The 20,410-nt window shown below is 46.7% G+C and overlaps 1 protein-coding gene across 5 annotated transcripts in view; it reads left to right on the forward strand.

The window, feature by feature from the left end:
* The window catches only part of LOC141266152 (microtubule-actin cross-linking factor 1, isoforms 6/7-like), a 368,828-nt gene that overhangs the window by 217,548 nt on the left and 130,870 nt on the right, over nucleotides 1-20,410 (forward strand). For all 5 annotated transcript variants that reach the window (XR_012320208.1, XR_012320209.1, XM_073680138.1 and 2 more), the window contains exons 26-27: nucleotides 14,619-14,778; nucleotides 15,033-15,230. Coding sequence is in view for 3 of the 5 variants with exons in the window: in XM_073680138.1 (XP_073536239.1) it covers nucleotides 14,619-14,778; nucleotides 15,033-15,230 (358 nt within the window). In the remaining 2 variants the exon portion in view is untranslated. The remainder of the gene's footprint in view (nucleotides 1-14,618; nucleotides 14,779-15,032; nucleotides 15,231-20,410) is intronic.

The raw sequence follows: 20,410 nt of genomic DNA on the forward strand, positions 1-20,410 counted from the left end.
AAGGGTTCTGCTCCTGTATCTGTATAGTAAGAAGGGTTCTGCTCCTGTATCTGTATAGTAAGAAGGGTTCTGCTCCTGTATCTGTATAGTAAGGAGGGTTCTGCTCCTGTATCTGTATAGTAAGAAGGGTTCTGCTCCTGTATCTGTATAGTAAGGAGGGTTCTGCTCCTGTATCTGTATAGTAAGAAGGGTTCTGCTCCTGTATCTGTATAGTGAGAAGGGTTCTGCTCCTGTATCTGTATAGTGAGAAGGGTTCTGCTCCTGTATCTGTATAGTAAGAAGGGTTCTGCTCCTGTATCTGTATAGTAAGAAGGGTTCTGCTCCTGTATCTGTATAGTAAGAAGGGCTCTGCTCCTGTATCTGTATAGTAAGAAGGGTTCTGCTCCTGTATCTGTATAGTAAGGAGGGTTCTGCTCCTGTACCTGTATAGTAAGAAGGGCTCTGCTCCTGTATCTGTATAGTAAGAAGGGCTCTGCTCCTGTATCTGTATAGTAAGGAGGGTTCTGCTCCTGTACCTGTATAGTAAGAAGGGTTCTGCTCCTGTATCTGTATAGTAAGAAGGGTACTGTTCCTGTATCTGTATAGTAAGAAGGGTTCTGCTCCTGTATCTGTATAGTAAGGAGGGTTCTGCTCCTGTATCTGTATAGTAAGAAGGGTTCTGCTCCTGTATCTGTATAGTGAGAAGGGTTCTGCTCCTGTATCTGTATAGTGAGAAGGGCTCTGCTCCTGTATCTGTATAGTGAGAAGAGTTCTGCTCCTGTATCTGTATAGTGAGAAGGGTTCTGCTCCTGTATCTGTATAGTGAGAAGGGCTCTGCTCCTGTATCTGTATAGTGAGAAGGGCTCTGCTCCTGTATCTGTATAGTGAGAAGGGCTCTGCTCCTGTATCTGTATAGTGAGAAGGGCTCTGCTCCTGTATCTGTATAGTGAGAAGGGCTCTGCTCCTGTATCTGTATAGTGAGAAGGGTTCTGCTCCTGTATCTGTATAGTGAGAAGGGTTCTGCTCCTGTATCTGTATAGTGAGAAGGGCTCTGCTCCTGTATCTGTATAGTAAGAAGGGCTCTGCTCCTGTATCTGTATAGTGAGAAGGGTTCTGCTCCTGTATCTGTATAGTGAGAAGGGTTCTGCTCCTGTATCTGTATAGTGAGAAGGGCTCTGCTCCTGTATCTGTATAGTGAGAAGGGCTCTGCTCCTGTATCTGTATAGTGAGAAGGGTTCTGCTCCTGTATCTGTATAGTGAGAAGGGTTCTGCTCCTGTATCTGTATAGTGAGAAGGGTTCTGCTCCTGTATCTGTATAGTGAGAAGGGTTCTGCTCCTGTATCTGTATAGTGAGAAGGGCTCTGCTCCTGTATCTGTATAGTGAGAAGGGTTCTGCTCCTGTATCTGTATAGTGAGAAGGGTTCTGCTCCTGTATCTATATAGTGAGAAGGGTTCTGCTCCTGTATCTGTATAGTGAGAAGGGCTCTGCTCCTGTATCTGTATAGTAAGAAGGGCTCTGCTCCTGTATCTGTATAGTGAGAAGGGTTCTGCTCCTGTATCTGTATAGTAAGAAGGGTTCTGCTCCTGTATCTGTATAGTAAGGAGGGTTCTGCTCCTGTATCTGTATAGTGAGAAGGGTTCTGCTCCTGTATCTGTATAGTGAGAAGGGTTCTGCTCCTGTATCTGTATAGTAAGAAGGGTTCTGCTCCTGTATCTGTATAGTAAGAAGGGTTCTGCTCCTGTATCTGTATAGTGAGAAGGGCTCTGCTCCTGTATCTGTATAGTAAGAAGGGTTCTGTTCCTGTATCTGTATAGTAAGAAGGGCTCTGCTCCTGTATCTGTATAGTAAGGAGGGTTCTGCTCCTGTATCTGTATAGTGAGAAGGGTTCTGTTCCTGTATCTGTATAGTAAGAAGGGCTCTGCTCCTGTATCTGTATAGTAAGGAGGGTTCTGCTCCTGTATCTGTATAGTAAGAAGGGTTCTGCTCCTGTATCTGTATAGTAAGAAGGGCTCTGCTCCTGTATCTGTATAGTAAGGAGGGTTCTGCTCCTGTATCTATATAGTGAGAAGGGCTCTGCCCCTGTATCTGTATAGTAAGAAGGGCTCTGCTCCTGTATCTGTATAGTGAGAAGGGCTCTGCTCCTGTATCTGTATAGTGAGAAGGGCTCTGCTCCTGTATCTGTATAGTAAGAAGGGCTCTGCTCCTGTATCTGTATAGTAAGAAGGGTTCTGTTCCTGTATCTGTATAGTAAGAAGGGCTCTGCTCCTGTATCTGTATAGTAAGAAGGGTTCTGCTCCTGTATCTGTATAGTAAGAAGGGCTCTGCTCCTGTATCTGTATAGTAAGAAGGGTTCTGCTCCTGTATCTGTATAGTAAGGAGGGTTCTGCTCCTGTATCTGTATAGTAAGAAGGGTTCTGCTCCTGTATCTGTATAGTAAGAAGGGTTCTGTTCCTGTATCTGTATAGTAAGAAGGGTTCTGCTCCTGTATCTGTATAGTAATAAGGGTTCTGCTCCTGTATCTGTATAGTGAGAAGGGCTCTGCTCCTGTATCTGTATGGTAAGAAGGGTTCTGCTCCTGTATCTGTATAGTAAGGAGGTTTCTGCTCCTGTATCTGTATAGTAAGAAGGGTCCTGCTCCTGTATCTGTATAGTAATAAGGGTTCTGCTCCTGTATCTGTATAGTAATAAGGGTTCTGCTCCTGTATCTGTATAGTGAGAAGGGCTCTGCTCCTGTATCTGTATGGTAAGAAGGGTTCTGCTCCTGTATCTGTATAGTAAGGAGGTTTCTGCTCCTGTATCTGTATAGTAAGAAGGGTTCTGCTCCTGTATCTGTATAGTAATAAGGGTTCTGCTCCTGTATCTGTATAGTGAGAAGGGCTCTGCTCCTGTATCTGTATAGTAAGAAGGGTTCTGTTCCTGTATCTGTATAGTAAGAAGGGTTCTGCTCCTGTATCTGTATAGTAAGAAGGGTTCTGCTCCTGTATCTGTATAGTAAGAAGGGTTCTGCTCCTGTATCTGTATAGTAAGAAGGGTTCTGCTCCTGTATCTGTATAGTAAGAAGGGTTCTGCTTCTGTATCTGTATAGTAAGAAGGGTTCTGCTCCTGTATCTGTATAGTGAGAAGGGTTCTGCTCCTGTATCTGTATAGTAAGAAGGGCTCTGCTCCTGTATCTGTATAGTAAGGAGGGTTCTGCTTCTGTATCTGTATAGTAAGAAGGGTTCTGCTCCTGTATCTGTATAGTGAGAAGGGTTCTGCTCCTGTATCTGTATAGTAAGAAGGGCTCTGCTCCTGTATCTGTATAGTAAGAAGGGTTCTGCTTCTGTATCTGTATAGTAAGAAGGGCTCTGCTCCTTTATCTGTATAGTAAGAAGGGTTCTGTTCCTGTATCTGTATAGTAAGGAGGGTTCTGTATCTACATAGTAAGAAGGGTTCTGTTCCTGTATCTGTATAGTAAGAAGGGCTCTGGTCCTGTATCTGTATAGTAAGAAGGGTTCTGTTCCTGTATCTGTATTGTGAGAAGGGCTCTGCTCCTCTATCTGTATAGTAAAGAAGGGTCCTGCTCCTGTATCTGTATAGTAAGAAGGGTTCTGTTCTACATGTATATTGTAACAATTGTTCTATTCTGTATTTATATAGCATAAATTGTTCTGTTTAGTACTAGGGTTGAGCGAGTATGTTCTGTCCGAGTATGCTCGAGCCGAGCTCCGAGTATTTACAGCTGCTCGGTGATATGGTTGAATCGCTTCCGTGTGCATGATTTGCGACTGTTTGACAGCTTTATTACATGGGAGAAGTGTCTATTTCTTACACATTCCTCACATGTAATAAAGCTGTCAAACAGTCGCAAATCATGCACACGGGAGCGATTCAACCATATCACCGAGCAGCTGTAAATACTCGGAGCTCGGCCCAAGCATACTCGGACAGAACATACTCGCTCAACACTAGTAACTATAGATGAAAGGGGCTAAGGACAAGAGCTAGAGGAAGTTAATGATACTCTGTCCTGAGTGCTGAGGTGTCCTTTGCACTCAGGACAGCGTATCAGTAACTGCTCCAGCTCTTGTCCTCAGTCCCTTCAATCTATAGTTACTAGGGTTGAGCGAGTATGTTCTGTCCGAGTATGCTCGGGCCGAGCTCCAAGTATTTACAGCTGCTCGGTGATATGGTTGAATCGCTCCCATGTGTATGATTTGCAACTGTTTGACAGGTTTATTACATGTGAGGAATGTGTAAGAAATAGACATTTCTCCCATGTAATAAAGCTGTCAAACAGTCGCAAATCATGCACACGGGAGAGATTTAACCTTATCACCGAGCAGCTGTAAATACTTGGAGCTCGGCCCGAGCATACTCGGCGAAAGGGTTAACAGAACATACTCGCTCAACACTATTTAGTACCTATATTGTAAGAATTTCTCTGTGTATATATATATATATATATATATATATATAGTAAGGATTGTTTTGTTCCTGTATCTATATAGTAAGAATGTTTCTGTATCTATATAGTAAGAATGTTCCTGTATCTCTATAGTAAGAATGTTTCTGTATCTATATAGTAAGAATGTTTCTGTATCTATATAGTAAGAATGTTTCTGTATCTATATAGTAAGAATGTTTCTGTATCTATATAGTAAGAATGTTTCTGTATCTCTATAGTAAGAATGTTCCTGTATCTCTATAGTAAGAATGTTCCTGTATCTATATAGTAAGAATGTTTCTGTATCTATATAGTAAGAATGCTTCTGTATCTATATAGTAAGAATGTTTCTGTATCTCTATAGTAAGAATGTTCCTGTATCTATATAGTAAGAATGTTCCTGTATCTATATAGTAAGAATGTTCCTGTATCTATATAGTAAGAATGTTCCTGTATCTATATAGTAAGAATGTTTCTGTATCTATATAGTAAGAATGTTCCTGTATCTATATAGTAAGAATGTTTCTGTATCTCTATAGTAAGAATGGTTCTGTATCTATATAGTAAGAATGTTCCTGTATCTATATAGTAAGAATGTTTCTGTATCTATATAGTAAGAATGTTCCTGTATCTATATAGTAAGAATGTTTCTGTATCTCTATAGTAAGAATGTTTCTGTATCTCTATAGTAAGAATGGTTCTGTATCTATATAGTAAGAATGGTTCTGTATCTATATAGTAAGAATGGTTCTGACATCTATATAGTAAGAATGGTTATGTATCTCTATAGTAAGAATGGTTCTGTATCTCTATAGTAAGAATGTTCCTGTATCTATATAGTAAGAATGTTCCTGTATCTATATAGTAAGAATGTTCCTGTATCTATATAGTAAGAATGTTCCTGTATCTATATAGTAAGAATGTTTCTGTATCTATATAGTAAGAATGTTTCTGTATCTATATAGTAAGAATGTTCCTGTATCTATATAGTAAGAATGTTTCTGTATCTCTATAGTAAGAATGGTTCTGTATCTATATAGTAAGAATGTTCCTGTATCTATATAGTAAGAATGTTTCTGTATCTATATAGTAAGAATGTTTCTGTATCTCTATAGTAAGAATGTTCCTGTATCTCTATAGTAAGAATGTTCCTGTATCTATATAGTAAGAATGTTTCTGTATCTATATAGTAAGAATGCTTCTGTATCTATATAGTAAGAATGTTTCTGTATCTCTATAGTAAGAATGTTCCTGTATCTATATAGTAAGAATGTTCCTGTATCTATATAGTAAGAATGTTCCTGTATCTATATAGTAAGAATGTTCCTGTATCTATATAGTAAGAATGTTTCTGTATCTATATAGTAAGAATGTTCCTGTATCTATATAGTAAGAATGTTTCTGTATCTCTATAGTAAGAATGGTTCTGTATCTATATAGTAAGAATGTTCCTGTATCTATATAGTAAGAATGTTTCTGTATCTCTATAGTAAGAATGTTTCTGTATCTCTATAGTAAGAATGGTTCTGTATCTATATAGTAAGAATGTTTCTGTATCTATAAAGTAAGAATGTTTCTGTATCTATATAGTAAGAATGTTTCTGTATCTATATAGTAAGAATGGTTCTATATCTATATAGTAAGAATGTTTCTGTATCTCTATAGTAAGAATGTTCCTGTATCTATATAGTAAGAATGTTTCTGTATCTATATAGTAAGAATGTTCCTGTATCTCTATAGTAAGAATGTTCCTGTATCTATATAGTAAGAATGTTCCTGTATCTATAAAGTAAGAATGTTTCTGTATCTATATAGTAAGAATGTTCCTGTATCTCTATAGTAAGAATGTTCCTGTATCTATATAGTAAGAATGTTCCTGTATCTATATAGTAAGAATGTTCCTGTATCTATAAAGTAAGAATGTTCCTGTATCTCTATAGTAAGAATGTTCCTGTATCTCTATAGTAAGAATGTTCCTGTATCTATATAGTAAGAATGGTTCTGTATCTATAAAGTAAGAATGGTTCTGTATCTATATAGTAAGAATGTTCCTGTATCTATAAAGTAAGAATGTTTCTGTATCTATATAGTAAGAATGGTTATGTATCTATATAGTAAGAATGTTCCTGTATCTCTATAGTAAGAATGTTCCTGTATCTATATAGTAAGAATGTTCCTGTATCTATAAAGTAAGAATGGTTCTGTATCTATCTAGTAAGAATGGTTCTGTATCTATATAGTAAGAATGTTCCTGTATCTATATAGTAAGAATGTTCCTGTATCTATATAGTAAGAATGTTCCTGTAGCTATATAGTAAGAATGTTCCTGTATCTATATAGTAAGAATGTTCCTGTATCTATAAAGTAAGAATGTTTCTGTATCTATATAGTAAGAATGGTTATGTATCTACTGTACATGTACTCTTACTATTTACTTGTGGGGATTTGCTCATTTTGTTTTTATTTTGGATTACATAGATACAGAACCATCCTTATGACTCCTATATATGTAAGGCATAATAAAACATTAGAGGTTCTGCTTTGTTACCGGGAGACAATGACAGAGTAGTATATAACAAAGTCTGAAGGAGACCCCCAGGTACATGTATTCACAATGGGGGACTGACTGAGAGGTGAAATGTTTCTCTGCCCCCCCCCCCCCCCCCGATATTACGTTATGCCATATGTCAGGCAAAAGGTATTTTTGCCTGAGTTTTAAAAAATGAGAGATGTTTTAAAAAGGAAAAAAAAAAACACCCCCTATCTGTTTGTAAGTGAAGACATAGAACTCACTTTTGCTTTTCCCCAAACCAGGAATTTTTATGACCCGCCATAAAACCTCAGTCCAGGGCAAGCACTGGTACAAACCGGAAAATCCCTCCAAAAAATCCCATTGTTTAATTGTACAAACGTTTTATGCCAATTTTAATCACGCACAGGTCTGACAGAAACATCGGAACCACGTTTTTTGAATGCTCACCTTTTTCCCATTACAATAGTATAACTTGCATAACTGAGGAATGACCGGGAACTGAGATAATGGATTCTGAGCTTCTGAGCGTCATAGAGGTTTCATATTTAATATCTATCTTCATGAATATTGGTGACGGTCAAGATGATGTCTCCCTCTTGGATGTGGGACCCCCACACCAAGATATGGAATCTGAAGGATTTTTTAGGTCTTCTGCAGCTGGGTGGGCTCGCAAAGCCGAGCCCCCTTGTAAGGTAAATAAGGGGTGTTCCCCAGAGTTTTGGCTGCTTGCTAAAAACCAGATCGGCCATTTTTCAAGCCATTCCAACCAGGGACGCAGACGCATGCACTACACGCTGCGTGAAGGAATCAAGTCTAATTTCCGGGGAGCCATTCCCCCCCACAGAATCTGAGACCATCACCTTGTGAAGCAGGTTTTGCTATTACTTATCCCTTTTATTTTAATAACTGTTTATGCATATATGTAAATTGTCTCCTTTATAATATCTTGTATATCTTTTGTAAACACTGCCCCCTTTTGGGAGTAAATCATTAATTATTTACCAGCTTTGTTCTTCTTGTCCTATGTCGAGCAAACACGTTCCTCACCCGCTAATTCACGTTACCTACCAGGTACCCGATCCACCTGTTAAGCGATCGGTGGTGGCAGTATACCAGTATTTATGTGATATTGTGGTTTGAGGGTGGCTGGACGGAGGTATATATACGTTCCTGGAAGGAACTGGTGGTATATATACGTCCTGTCACATCACGTGCCACAATAGTCGACATAAATTAGAGCAGCTGCACCCGTGCTTATCCTCTGTCAATACCGTGTTTGATCAGCAGGATAAGGGGGCGCCAGAGAGCTGCAAGGTCTGACCCAAGTGGGTGTCGTTTTCTTGACAAATTGGTGGCAGCGGTGGGATCATAGGACATTAGTGATCTGGTTTGAGCAATCATTCCTCTCACTAAAAACTTGCACAAAAGTTTTGAAGATCGAACTCAGTGTTTATTAGATCTGAGACAATACTGTATGTGTAGCAGTTACCCCTACCCTTCTTCGCTTTTTCTTTTCTATTTTTATTTTGGTGATCATGGTCGTAGTTGGGGAGTCCTGGTATCACCAGCAGAAAAAGGACACTCTTACTGGAATATGTATAACCAAAGGCATTGACCGCCACGGCAAAATCAAAGAACAAATGATTTCTGAACTGTTACAAGGTGCTGCAGAGCCCGTCCGACAGCAGAGCCCTGATGAGGGGGCGGCCAGCCAGGGCCCGGATGGCGCTGCTGCCGGGGTCCAACCAGTGATTGCCAGCCATACCCGCAACCAGGGTAGTGTGGACCCCCACCTGCAGATGGCCTTGGAGGAGCTCGCCACAGACGATCATGATGGACGACTGGAGCTGATCCTGAAATTCCAGGAGCGGGCTGAGCGACAAGCCCAAGCTGACCGAGAGGCTGCTGAGCGACAAGCTGACCGACAACACCAGCTGGAGCTAGCCCGGATTCAGAAGGAGTCGCCCTCTACGCAGACCCGTGAGTCCAACAGTGCCAGCTGCTTAAACCTCGTCCTGAGCACTTCCCTGTGATGGAAAAGGATGGGGACTTGGACACATTTCTGTGAGGCTTTGAAAAGGCCTGCAGGCAGTATCAGCTGCCCATGGACCAATGGGCAAGATATTTGACTCCAGGGCTCCGAGGAAAAGCTTTGGAGGTGTTTGCTTCCCTCCCTCGAGAGCAGGATGGAGACTATGAGGCCGTCAAGCAGGCCCTGATAAAAAAGTACCAGCTGACTCCGGAGGTTTACCGGAAAAAATTCAGAACCCTCCAACGTGGACCACAGGACACCTACCGTGATGTGGTAGACGGGCTCAGAACCAACTTTGAGCATTGGATCCAAGGACTGTCAGCGACCACCTTTGAGCAGCTAAAGGATCTGATGGTAAAAGACCAGTTCCTGCATCTATGCCCAACTGAGGTACGGCAGTTCGTGATGGATCGGGAGCCACCTGATGCCAATAAAGCAGCGCAGATCGCAGACACCTACGAGGCCAACCGGAGATGCAGAAGCCGGTCGTCGCCTGCTGGAAAGGGGTAAGCCATCAACCACCATCCCTGCCCCTGCCAGCTGACCTTCCGGAGGCCTTTTTCCCGTTACCAATGCCCGGCCTGCATCTGATGCCCGCAGGTGCTATTGCTGCAACCAGACTGGTCATCTCAGCACCACTTTCCCAGAGAAGCAGAGGAAGAACCCCCCATCCAAGGCCCCAGGGCCTAATGCATCAGTTCTTTTGGTGGGTGGGCCGGTTGGGAGGGCCTGTGAAAACTTTCAGTCTGTCAGGGTGGAGGACACTCTCACTGTAGGCCTCAAGGACACTGGGGCCGAACGAACCCTCATCCGACCCGAACTGGGGTCCCCTGAAGCGCTTATTCCGGGAAAGACCCTGACTGTCACCGGGATTGGGGGCGTCCGATGCCCCTTGCCCATGGCCCGGGTTTTTATTGATTGGGGTGCGGGGAGTGGGGTGAAGGAAGTGGGAGTATCCAAAAACCTACCTGCTAATGTTTTGTTGGGAACTGATTTGGGGAGGATGCTTGCTTATTATGTCCCTGACACCCCTCCCCGATCTGATACGGTTGGTAAGGTTAATGCTGATAATGTGAATGTCAATGCTTTACATGATGATGATGATGATGATGATGATGATGTTGATGTTGTTGTTGTATCGGAAGGTGCAGGAGAACTCAGCCATGTCACGCTGCGGGGTGATGTTGCTGAGGATCCCCTAGCAGGAGCAAAGGTCAGTGCCAAGGGTAATGGGGAGAGGCACGAGGACCATGGCGCAGGTGGTGCTGTGCCAGGGACCAGTGTCACAACAGATGGTGACCTGGCTGATAGTCGCTGCCCCATACGTAGCACTGTGCCTGAGGTAATGGAGGATGATGGAGAAGTAGTTCTCATGGCCTCGCAGGCTAATGAAACTGTGTTATTCCCCGGGGAGACGGCCTATATAGCCGCTGTTACCCGCAGTCAGAGTGCCCAGAACGCAAGTAACGCCCTGCCTTCTGGACCCTCCTTGGACAGAGGAATAACAGAATCAGGTATGGACCCAGAGCCGGTCCCAGAGGGTCCCAGTGAGGACGTGGCCTTAACCTCGCTTCTGGCTTCCTCCAGCCAGGAGTTTCAGGCAGCTCTGCACTCAGATGCTAGCCTGGAGACGTTAAGGAGCCTCGCTGAGAAACCCACCTCCGAGTCGGATAAGGAGAGGGTATTCTGGGACCAAGGGAGGTTGTACCGGGAGACGGTTCCCTGTACACCCCAACAGGAGTGGCTGAGGGAAAGACAGCTGGTCGTCCCCTACCAATTCAGGGACGAGTTGTTGCGGATCGCCCATGAAATTCCACTCGCTGGACACTTGGGGGTTAGCAAAACCAAGGCCCGGCTGTCTCATCACTTTTATTGGCCCAAAATGAGGACAGATGTGGTGAACTACTGTCGATCCTGTACCACGTGTCAAAGAGTGGGAAAGTCAGGGCCGGCCCCCAAAGCCCCCCTGATCTCTTTGCCAGTGATAGAGGAGCCTTTCCAGAGGATTGCTGTGGACATTGTGGGACCACTGGCCACACCCAGCAGCTCTGGAAAACGATTCATCCTTACCGTGGTAGACTATGCTACCCGGTATCCGGAGGCAGTAGCCCTGTCCTCAATTAGGGCGGATAAGGTGGCGGACGCCCTCTTGGCCATCTTTTCGCGAGTAGGATTTCCCAGGGAGATGCTTACCGACCAGGGGACTCAGTTCATGTCTCGCTTAATGGAGGCTCTATGTAAGAAAATGCAGGTGCAGCATTTGGTATCGAGCGCGTATCACCCACAGACCAATGGTTTGTGTGAGCGATTCAACGGTACCCTCAAACAGATGTTAAAAATGCTGGTTGAGACCCAGGGTCGCGACTGGGAGCGTTACCTCCCACACCTGCTATTTGCTTACAGAGAGGTTCCACAGGCCTCAACGGGGTTCTCCCCCTTTGAGCTCCTGTATGGCAGGCGTGTCCGAGGACCCCTTGGTTTGATAAGGGAATTCTGGGAAGAAGAGCCGAGCTCCCCAGGAGTGTCCATCGTGGAGTATGTCATGCGCTTCCGTGACAAGATGCAGACCTTGACACAGTTGGTGCATGACAACATGGCACAAGCCCAGGCTGACCAGAAGCATTGGTACGACCAGAACGCCCGAGAGCGGACCTACCAGGTGGGTCAGAAGGTGTGGGTGCTGGTCCCCGTACCAAAGGACAAGCTTCAGGCGGCCTGGGAAGGCCCGTACGTCATTCACCAACAGCTCAACCCGGTCACCTACGTGATCACACTTGACCACGAGCGGGGTAGGCGGAAGGCGTTTCACGTTAATATGATGAAGGCTCATCAAGAACGTGGAACCTGCGTCCTACCGGTCTGCAACCTGCCCGAGGATGGGGAGGATGACCCCCTCTTGGACATGCTCGCCCAAGCGAAGGCCAGCGGGTCCCTAGAGGATGTAGAGCTAAGCGACTTGCTATCCGCAGACCAGAGGTCTCAGATGCAAGCAGTGCTGAAACCCTTCCAAGCAGTGTTCACCAACCTGCCTGGCAGGACTGAAGTGGCGGTCCATGAAGTGGACACCGGGAATCATACCCCACTCCGGCGGACAGCCTGTCGAATCTCCGACGAGGTGCAGCATGTCATGCGCCAGGAGGTCGAGGAGATGCTGCAGTTGGGGGTGATTAAGCGGTCCAAGAGCGCGTGGGCCTCACCTGTAGTCCTGGTGCCTAAGAAGGACCGGACCACCCGGTTCTGTGTGGACTACAGGGGGCTCAACGCTATCACCGCCTCTGACGCACAACCAATGCCACGCATTGAGGAGCTGCTGGAGCGGTTAGCCAGCGCGAGCTATCTCTCCATTATGGATTTGAGTCGGGGATATTGGCAGATTCCCTTGAGCCCCGGGGCCCAGGAGAAGTCCGCCTTTATCACCCCCTTCGGATTGTATGAATCCACGGTCATGCCCTTCGGCATGAAAAATGCCCCTGCCACGTTCCAGCGAATGGTCAACCACCTGCTCCAGGGACTGGAGAGGTACGCAGTGGCGTACCTGGATGACATTGCCATCTTCAGTCCCACCTGGGAGGATCACCTCGAGCATCTGCAGCAGGTGCTCAGGCGCATTCACCAGGCGGGCTTGACCATCAAGCCGGGAAAGTGCCAGATGGGCATGAACGAGATCCACTACCTGGGGCACCGGGTAGGTGGGGGTACTCTGAAGCCAGAGCCGGGGAAGGTGGACGCTATCGTGTCCTGGCCCACCCCCAGGACCAAGAAGCAGGTGCAGTCCTTCTTGGGCACCGCAGGGTACTATAGACGCTTTATACAGGACTATAGTAGCCTTGCGAAGCCCTTGACAGACCTCACCAGGAAGAGCCTACCCCATTCCGTCAAATGGACGGATGAATGCGAGGTGGCCTTTAGGGCTTTGAAGACTGCCCTGAGCAGCTCTCCTGTACTAAAGGCGGTCGACGGCACACGGCCACTCTTAGTACAGACCGACGCCAGTGAGTTTGGCCTCGGTGCTGTACTCAGCCAGGTCGACTCGGGGAACCAAGAACACCCCGTGTTGTACCTAAGCCGGAAACTGCTGCCGAGGGAAGTGGCCTATTCCACCATAGAGAAGGAGTGCCTGGCCATTGTATGGGCCCTCAACCGCTTACAGCCTTACTTGTACGGGCGCCCCTTCACTGTTGTGACTGACCACAACCCCCTCAGTTGGCTGCACACCATGTCAGGTGCCAACGGAAGGTTGTTACGCTGGAGCCTCACCCTCCAGCAGTACGACTTTACCGTTCAACACCGCAAGGGCAGCGAGCATGGCAATGCCGATGGGTTGTCCCGGCGAGGGGAGCCTCCAGACATACGCTTGGAGGAGTACCAGAAGGTCCTACCTCCATAGCGCAGTCTAAAAGGGGGAGGTGTCAGGCAAAAGGTATTTTTGCCCGAGTTTTAAAAAATGAGAGATGTTTTAAAAAGGAAAAAAAAACCCACCCCCTATCTGTTTGTAAGAGAAGACATAGAACTCACTTTTGCTTTTCCCCAAACCAGGAATTTTTATGACCCGCCGTAAAACCTCAGTCCAGGGCAAGCGCTGGTACAAACCGGAAAATCCCTCCAAAAAATCCCATTGTTTAATTGTACAAACGTTTTATGCCAATTTTAATAACGCACAGGTCTGACAGAAACATCGGAACCACGTTTTTTGAATGCTCACCTTTTTCCCATTACAATAGTATAACTTGTATAACTGAGGAATGACCGGGAACTGAGATAATGGATTCTGAGATTCTGAGCGTCATAGAGGTTTCATATTTAATATCTATCTTCATGAATATTGGTGACGGTCAAGATGATGTCTCCCTCTTGGATGTGGGACCCCCCCACACCAAGATATGGAATCTGAAGGATTTGTTAGGTCTTCTGCAGCTGGGTGGGCTCGCAAAGCCGAGCCCCCTTGTAAGGTAAATAAGGGGTGTTCCCCAGAGTTTTGGCTGCTTGCTAAAAACCAGATCGGCCATTTTTCAAGCCATTCCAACCAGGGACGCAGACGCATGCACTACACGCTGCGTGAAGGAATCGAGTCTAATTTCCGGGGAGCCGTCCCCCCCACAGAATCTGAGACCATCACCTTGTGAAGCAGGTTTTGCTATTACTTATCCCTTTTATTTTAATAACTGTTTATGCATATATGTAAATTGTCTCCTTTATAATATCTTGTAGATCTTTTGTAAACACTGCCCACTTTCGGGAGTAAATCATTATTATTTACCAGTTTCTTTCTTTCTTGTCCTATGTCGAGCAAACACGTTCCTCACCCGCTAATTCACGTTACCTAACGGGTACCCGATCCACCTGTTAAGCGATCGGTGGTGGCAGTATACCAGTATTTATGTGATATTGTGGTTTGAGGGTGGCTGGACGGAGGTATATATACGTTCCTGGAAGGAACTGGTGGTATATATACGTCCTGTCACATCACGTGCCGCAATAGTCGACATAAATTAGAGCAGCTGCACCCGTGCTTATCCTCGGTCAATACCGTGTTTGACCAGCAGGATAAGGGGGCGCCAGAGAGCTGCAAGGTCTGACCCAAGAGTGGGTGTTGTTTTCTTGACACCATACATGAGACTATATGTTATGTGACCGTGATGTCACCCTCCAGGCAGCAGAAGCTCGAGGAGTCCCTCCTGTTCTCCGGGAAGTTTACCGATGCCCTGCAGGCGCTCATGGACTGGCTGTACAGAGCGGAGCCACAGCTCTCCGAGGAAATGCCACTAGGGGGAGACAGAGATCTGGTCACTGACCTTCTAGATAAACACAAGGTGAGCACAGGATGGGGCCCTTTAAGAGCGTGGTTCTGCCTGGATGTACAGGGCATCAGCTAGTGATTGTATTATGTTCTCCAGGATTATGCAGGGTCTGTGCACACTATGATGGACACACTGACACTGCTGATTATCTCAGCCTTTGCAGCATGCTGAGAATTGAGACTCAGCTTATAAGCTGTTTGCTGACATCTAGTGGCCGATGTAGAAAGTGCTTTATCTCACTATAGTCTGATGTCGTCTGTGTCCAGACTTTCCAGAAAGAGCTGGGGAAGCGAGCGGGCTCCATGAAGACCCTGAGACACTCAGTGCGAGACCTGAGCAGGGGCGGCGTCGGGACGGACTCCCACTGGCTGCAGAGACAGATGGAGGAGCTCTGCCACCGCTGGGACCTGGTGTGTCAGCTGTCAGTCAGCAAGCAGGCGAAACTGGAGGCCTCCCTGCGACAGGTCAGTGTCCGGAAGCCGAGGTGAGGCCATCACACACCTGACAACCCCCACATCACACACCTGACAACCCCCACATCACACACCTGACAGCCCCCACATCACACACCTTACAGCCCCCACATCACACACCCGACAGCCCCCACATCACACACCCGACATCCCCCACATCACACACCCGACAGCCCCCACATCACACACCTTACAGCCCCCACATCACACACCTGACAACCCCCACATCACACACCTGACAACCCCCACATCACACACCTGACAACCCCCACATCACACACCTGACAGCCCCCACATCACACACCCGACAGCCCCCACATCACACACCCGACAGCCCCCACATCACACACCCGACAACCCCCACATCACACACCCGACATCCCCCACATCACACACCCGACAGCCCCCACATCACACACCCGACAGCCCCCACATCACACACCCGACAACCGCCACATCACACACCTGACAGCCCCCACATCACACACCTGACAGCCCCCACATCACACAACCGACAGCCCCCACATCACACACCTTACAGCCCCCACATCACACACCCGACAGCCCCCACATCACACACCCGACATCCCCCACATCACACACCCGACAGCCCCCACATCACACACCTGACAACCCCCACATCACACACCCGACAACCGCCACATCACACACCCGACAGCCCCCACATCACACACCCGACAGCCCCCACATCACACACCCGACAGCCCCCACATCACACACCTGACAGCCCCCACATCACACACCTGACAGCCCCCACATCACACAACCGACAGCCCCCACATCACACACCTTACAGCCCCCACATCACACACCCGACAGCCCCCACATCACACACCCGACATCCCCCACATCACACACCCGACAGCCCCCACATCACACACCTGACAACCCCCACATCACACACCCGACAACCGCCACATCACACACCCGACAGCCCCCACATCACACACCCGACAGCCCCCACATCACACACCCGACAGCCCCCACATCACACACCTGACACCCCAAAAGAGTCAGCAAGGCTGCGGTAATAACAGAGGGCGGAGCTGACAACCTCTCACATGATATACAGGCTGGTTGTCAGTAATAATGGGGGGCTGACAACCTCTCACATGATATACAGGCTGGTTGTCAGTAATAATGGGGGGCTGACAACCTCTCACATGATATACAGGCTGGTTGTCAGTAATAATGGGGGGCTGATAACCTCTCACATGATATACAGGCTGGTTGTCAGTAATAATGGGGGGCTGACCACCTCTCACACACTATATAGGCGGGTTGTCAGTAATGATGGGGGGCTGACAACCTCTCACATGATATACGGGCTGGTTGTCAGTAATAATGGGGGGCTGACCACCTCTCACATGATATACAGGCTGGTTGTCAGTAATAATGGGGGGGCTGACAACCTCTCACATGATATACAAGCTGGTTGTCAGTAATAATGGGGGGCTGACAACCTCTCACATGATATACAGGCTGGATGTCAGTAATAATGGGGGGCTGACAACCTCTCACACACTATATAGGCGGGTTGTCAGTAATAATGGGGGGCTGACAACCTCTCACATGATATATAGGCTGGTTGTCAGTAATAATGGGGGGCTGACAACCTCTCACATGATATACAGGCTGGTTGTCAGTAATAATGGGGGGGCTGACAACCTCTCACATGATATATAGGCTGGTTGTCAGTAATAATGGGGGGGCTGACAACCTCTCACATGATATACAGGCTGGTTGTCAGTAATAATGGGGGGCTGACAACCTCTCACATGATATACAGGCTGGTTGTCAGTAATAATGGGGGGCTGACAACCTCTCACATGATATATAGGCTGGTTGTCAGTAATAATGGGGGGCTGACCACCTCTCACATGATATACAGGCTGGTTGTCAGTAATAATGGGGGGCTGACAACCTCTCACATGATATACAGGCTGGTTGTCAGTAATAATGGGGGGCTGACAACCTCTCACATGATATATAGGCTGGTTGTCAGTAATAATGGGGGTCTGACAACCTCTCACATGATATATAGGCTGGATGTCAGTAATAATGGGGGGCTGACAACCTCTCACATGATATACAGGCTGGTTGTCAGTAATAATGGGGGGCTGACAACCTCTCACATGATATACAGGCTGGTTGTCAGTAATAATGGGGGGCTGACAACCTCTCACATGATATACAGGCTGGTTGTCAGTAATAATGGGGGGCTGACAACCTCTCACATGATATACAGGCTGGTTGTCAGTGATAATGGGGGGGCTGACAACCTCTCACATGATATACAGGCTGGTTGTCAGTAATAATGGGGGGCTGACAACCTCTCACACGATATACAGGCTGGTTGTCAGTGATAATGGGGGGGCTGACAACCTCTCACATGATATACAGGCTGGTTGTCAGTAATAATGGGGGGCTGACAACCTCTCACATGATATACAGGCTGGTTGTCAGTAATAATGGGGGGCTGACAACCTCTCACATGATATACAGGCTGGTTGTCAGTAATAATGGGGGGCTGACAAACTCTCACATGATATACAGGCTGGTTGTCAGTAATAATGGGGGGCTGACAACCTCTCACATGATATATAGGCTGGTTGTCAGTAATAATGGGGGGGCTGACAACCTCTCACATGATATACAGGCTGGTTGTCAGTAATAATGGGGGGCTGACAACCTCTCACATGATATACAGGCTGGTTGTCAGTAATAATGGGGGGCTGACAACCTCTCACATGATATACAGGCTGGTTGTCAGTAATAATGGGGGGCTGACAACCTCTCACATGATATACAGGCTGGTTGTCAGTAATAATGGGGGGGCTGACAACGTCTCACATGATATACAGGCTGGTTGTCAGTAATAATGGGGGGCTGACAACCTCTCACATGATATACAGGCTGGTTGTCAGTAATAATGGGGGGCTGACAACCTCTCACATGATATACAGGCTGGTTGTCAGTAATAATGGGGGGCTGACAACCTCTCACATGATATATAGGCTGGTTGTCAGTAATAATGGGGGGCTGACAACCTCTCACATGATATACAGGCTGGTTGTCAGTAATAATGGGGGGCTGACAACCTCTCACATGATATACAGACAGGCTGGTTGTCAGTAATAATGGGGGGCTGACAACCTCTCACATGATATATAGGCTGGTTGTCAGTAATAATGGGGGGGCTGACAACCTCTCACATGATATACAGGCTGGTTGTCAGTAATAATGGGGGGGCTGACAACCTCTCACATGATATACAGGCTGGTTGTCAGTAATAATGGGGGGGCTGACAACCTCTCACATGATATACAGGCTGGTTGTCAGTAATAATGGGAGGCTGACAACGTCTCACATGATATACAGGCTGGTTGTCAGTAATAATGGGGGGCTGACAACCTCTCACATGATATACAGGCTGGTTGTCAGTAATAATGGGGGGCTGACAACCTCTCACATGATATACAGGCTGGTTGTCAGTAATAATGGGGGGGCTGACAACCTCTCACATGATATACAGGCTGGTTGTCAGTAATAATGGTGGGCTGACAACCTCTCACATGATATATAGGCTGGTTGTCAGTAATAATGGGGGGCTGACAACCTCTCACATGATATACAGGCTGGTTGTCAGTAATAATGGGGGGCTGACAACCTCTCACATGATATACAGGCTGGTTGTCAGTAATAATGGGGGGGCTGACAACCTCTCACATGATATACAGGCTGGTTGTCAGTAATAATGGGGGGGCTGACAACCTCTCACATGATATACAGGCTGGTTGTCAGTAATAATGGGGGGGCTGACAACCTCTCACATGATATACAGGCTGGTTGTCAGTAATAATGGGGGGGCTGACAACCTCTCACATGATATACAGGCTGGTTGTCAGTAATAATGGGGGGGCTGACAACCTCTCACATGATATACAGGCTGGTTGTCAGTGATAATGGGGGGGCTGACAACCTCTCACATGATATACAGGCTGGTTGTCAGTAATAATGGGGGGGCTGATAACCTCTCACATGATATACAGGCTGGTTGTCAGTAATAATGGGAGGCTGACAACCTCTCACATGATATACAGGCTGGTTGTCAGTAATAATGGGGGGGCTGACAACCTCTCACATGATATACAGGCTGGTTGTCAGTAATAATGGGGGGCTGACAACCTCTCACATGATATACAGGCTGGTTGTCAGTAATAATGGGGGGCTGACAACCTCTCACATGATATACAGGCTGGTTGTCAGTAATAATGGGGGGCTGACCACCTCTCACATGATATACAGGCTGGTTGTCAGTAATAATGGGGGGCTGACAACCTCTCACATGATATACAGGCTGGTTGTCAGTAATAATGGGGGGCTGACAACCTCTCACATGATATATAGGCTGATTGTCAGTAATAATGGGGGGCTGACAACCTCTCACATGATATACAGGCTGGTTGTCAGTAATAATGGGGGGGCTGACAACCTCTCACATGATATACAGGCTGGTTGTCAGTAATAATGGGGGGCTGACAACCTCTCACATGATATACAGGCTGGTTGTCAGTAATAATGGGGGGCTGACAACCTCTCACATGATATACAGGCTGGTTGTCAGTAATAATGGGGGGCTGACAACCTCTCACATGATATATAGGCTGGTTGTCAGTAATAATGGGGGGCTGACAACCTCTCACATGATATATAGGCTGGTTGTCAGTAATAATGGGGGGCTGACAACCTCTCACATGATATATAGGCTGGTTGTCAGTAATAATGGGGGGCTGACAACCTCTCACATGATATACAGACTGGTTGTCAGTAATAATGGGGGGCTGACAACCTCTCACATGATATACAGGCTGGTTGTCAGTAATAATGGGGGGGCTGACAACCTCTCACATGATATATAGGCTGGTTGTCAGTAATAATGGGGGGCTGACAACCTCTCACATGATATATAGGCTGATTGTCAGTAATAATGGGGGGCTGACAACCTCTCACATGATATATAGGCTGATTGTCAGTAATAATGGGGGGCTGACAACCTCTCACATGATATACAGGCTGGTTGTCAGTAATAATGGGGGGGCTGACAACCTCTCACATGATATACAGGCTGGTTGTCAGTAATAATGGGG

This window comes from Phyllobates terribilis, unplaced genomic scaffold (genome assembly GCF_046119375.1).
Source record: "Phyllobates terribilis strain yellow unplaced genomic scaffold, ASM4611937v1 Scaffold_4__5_contigs__length_816908805, whole genome shotgun sequence".
Taxonomy (NCBI): Eukaryota; Metazoa; Chordata; class Amphibia; order Anura; family Dendrobatidae; genus Phyllobates; species Phyllobates terribilis.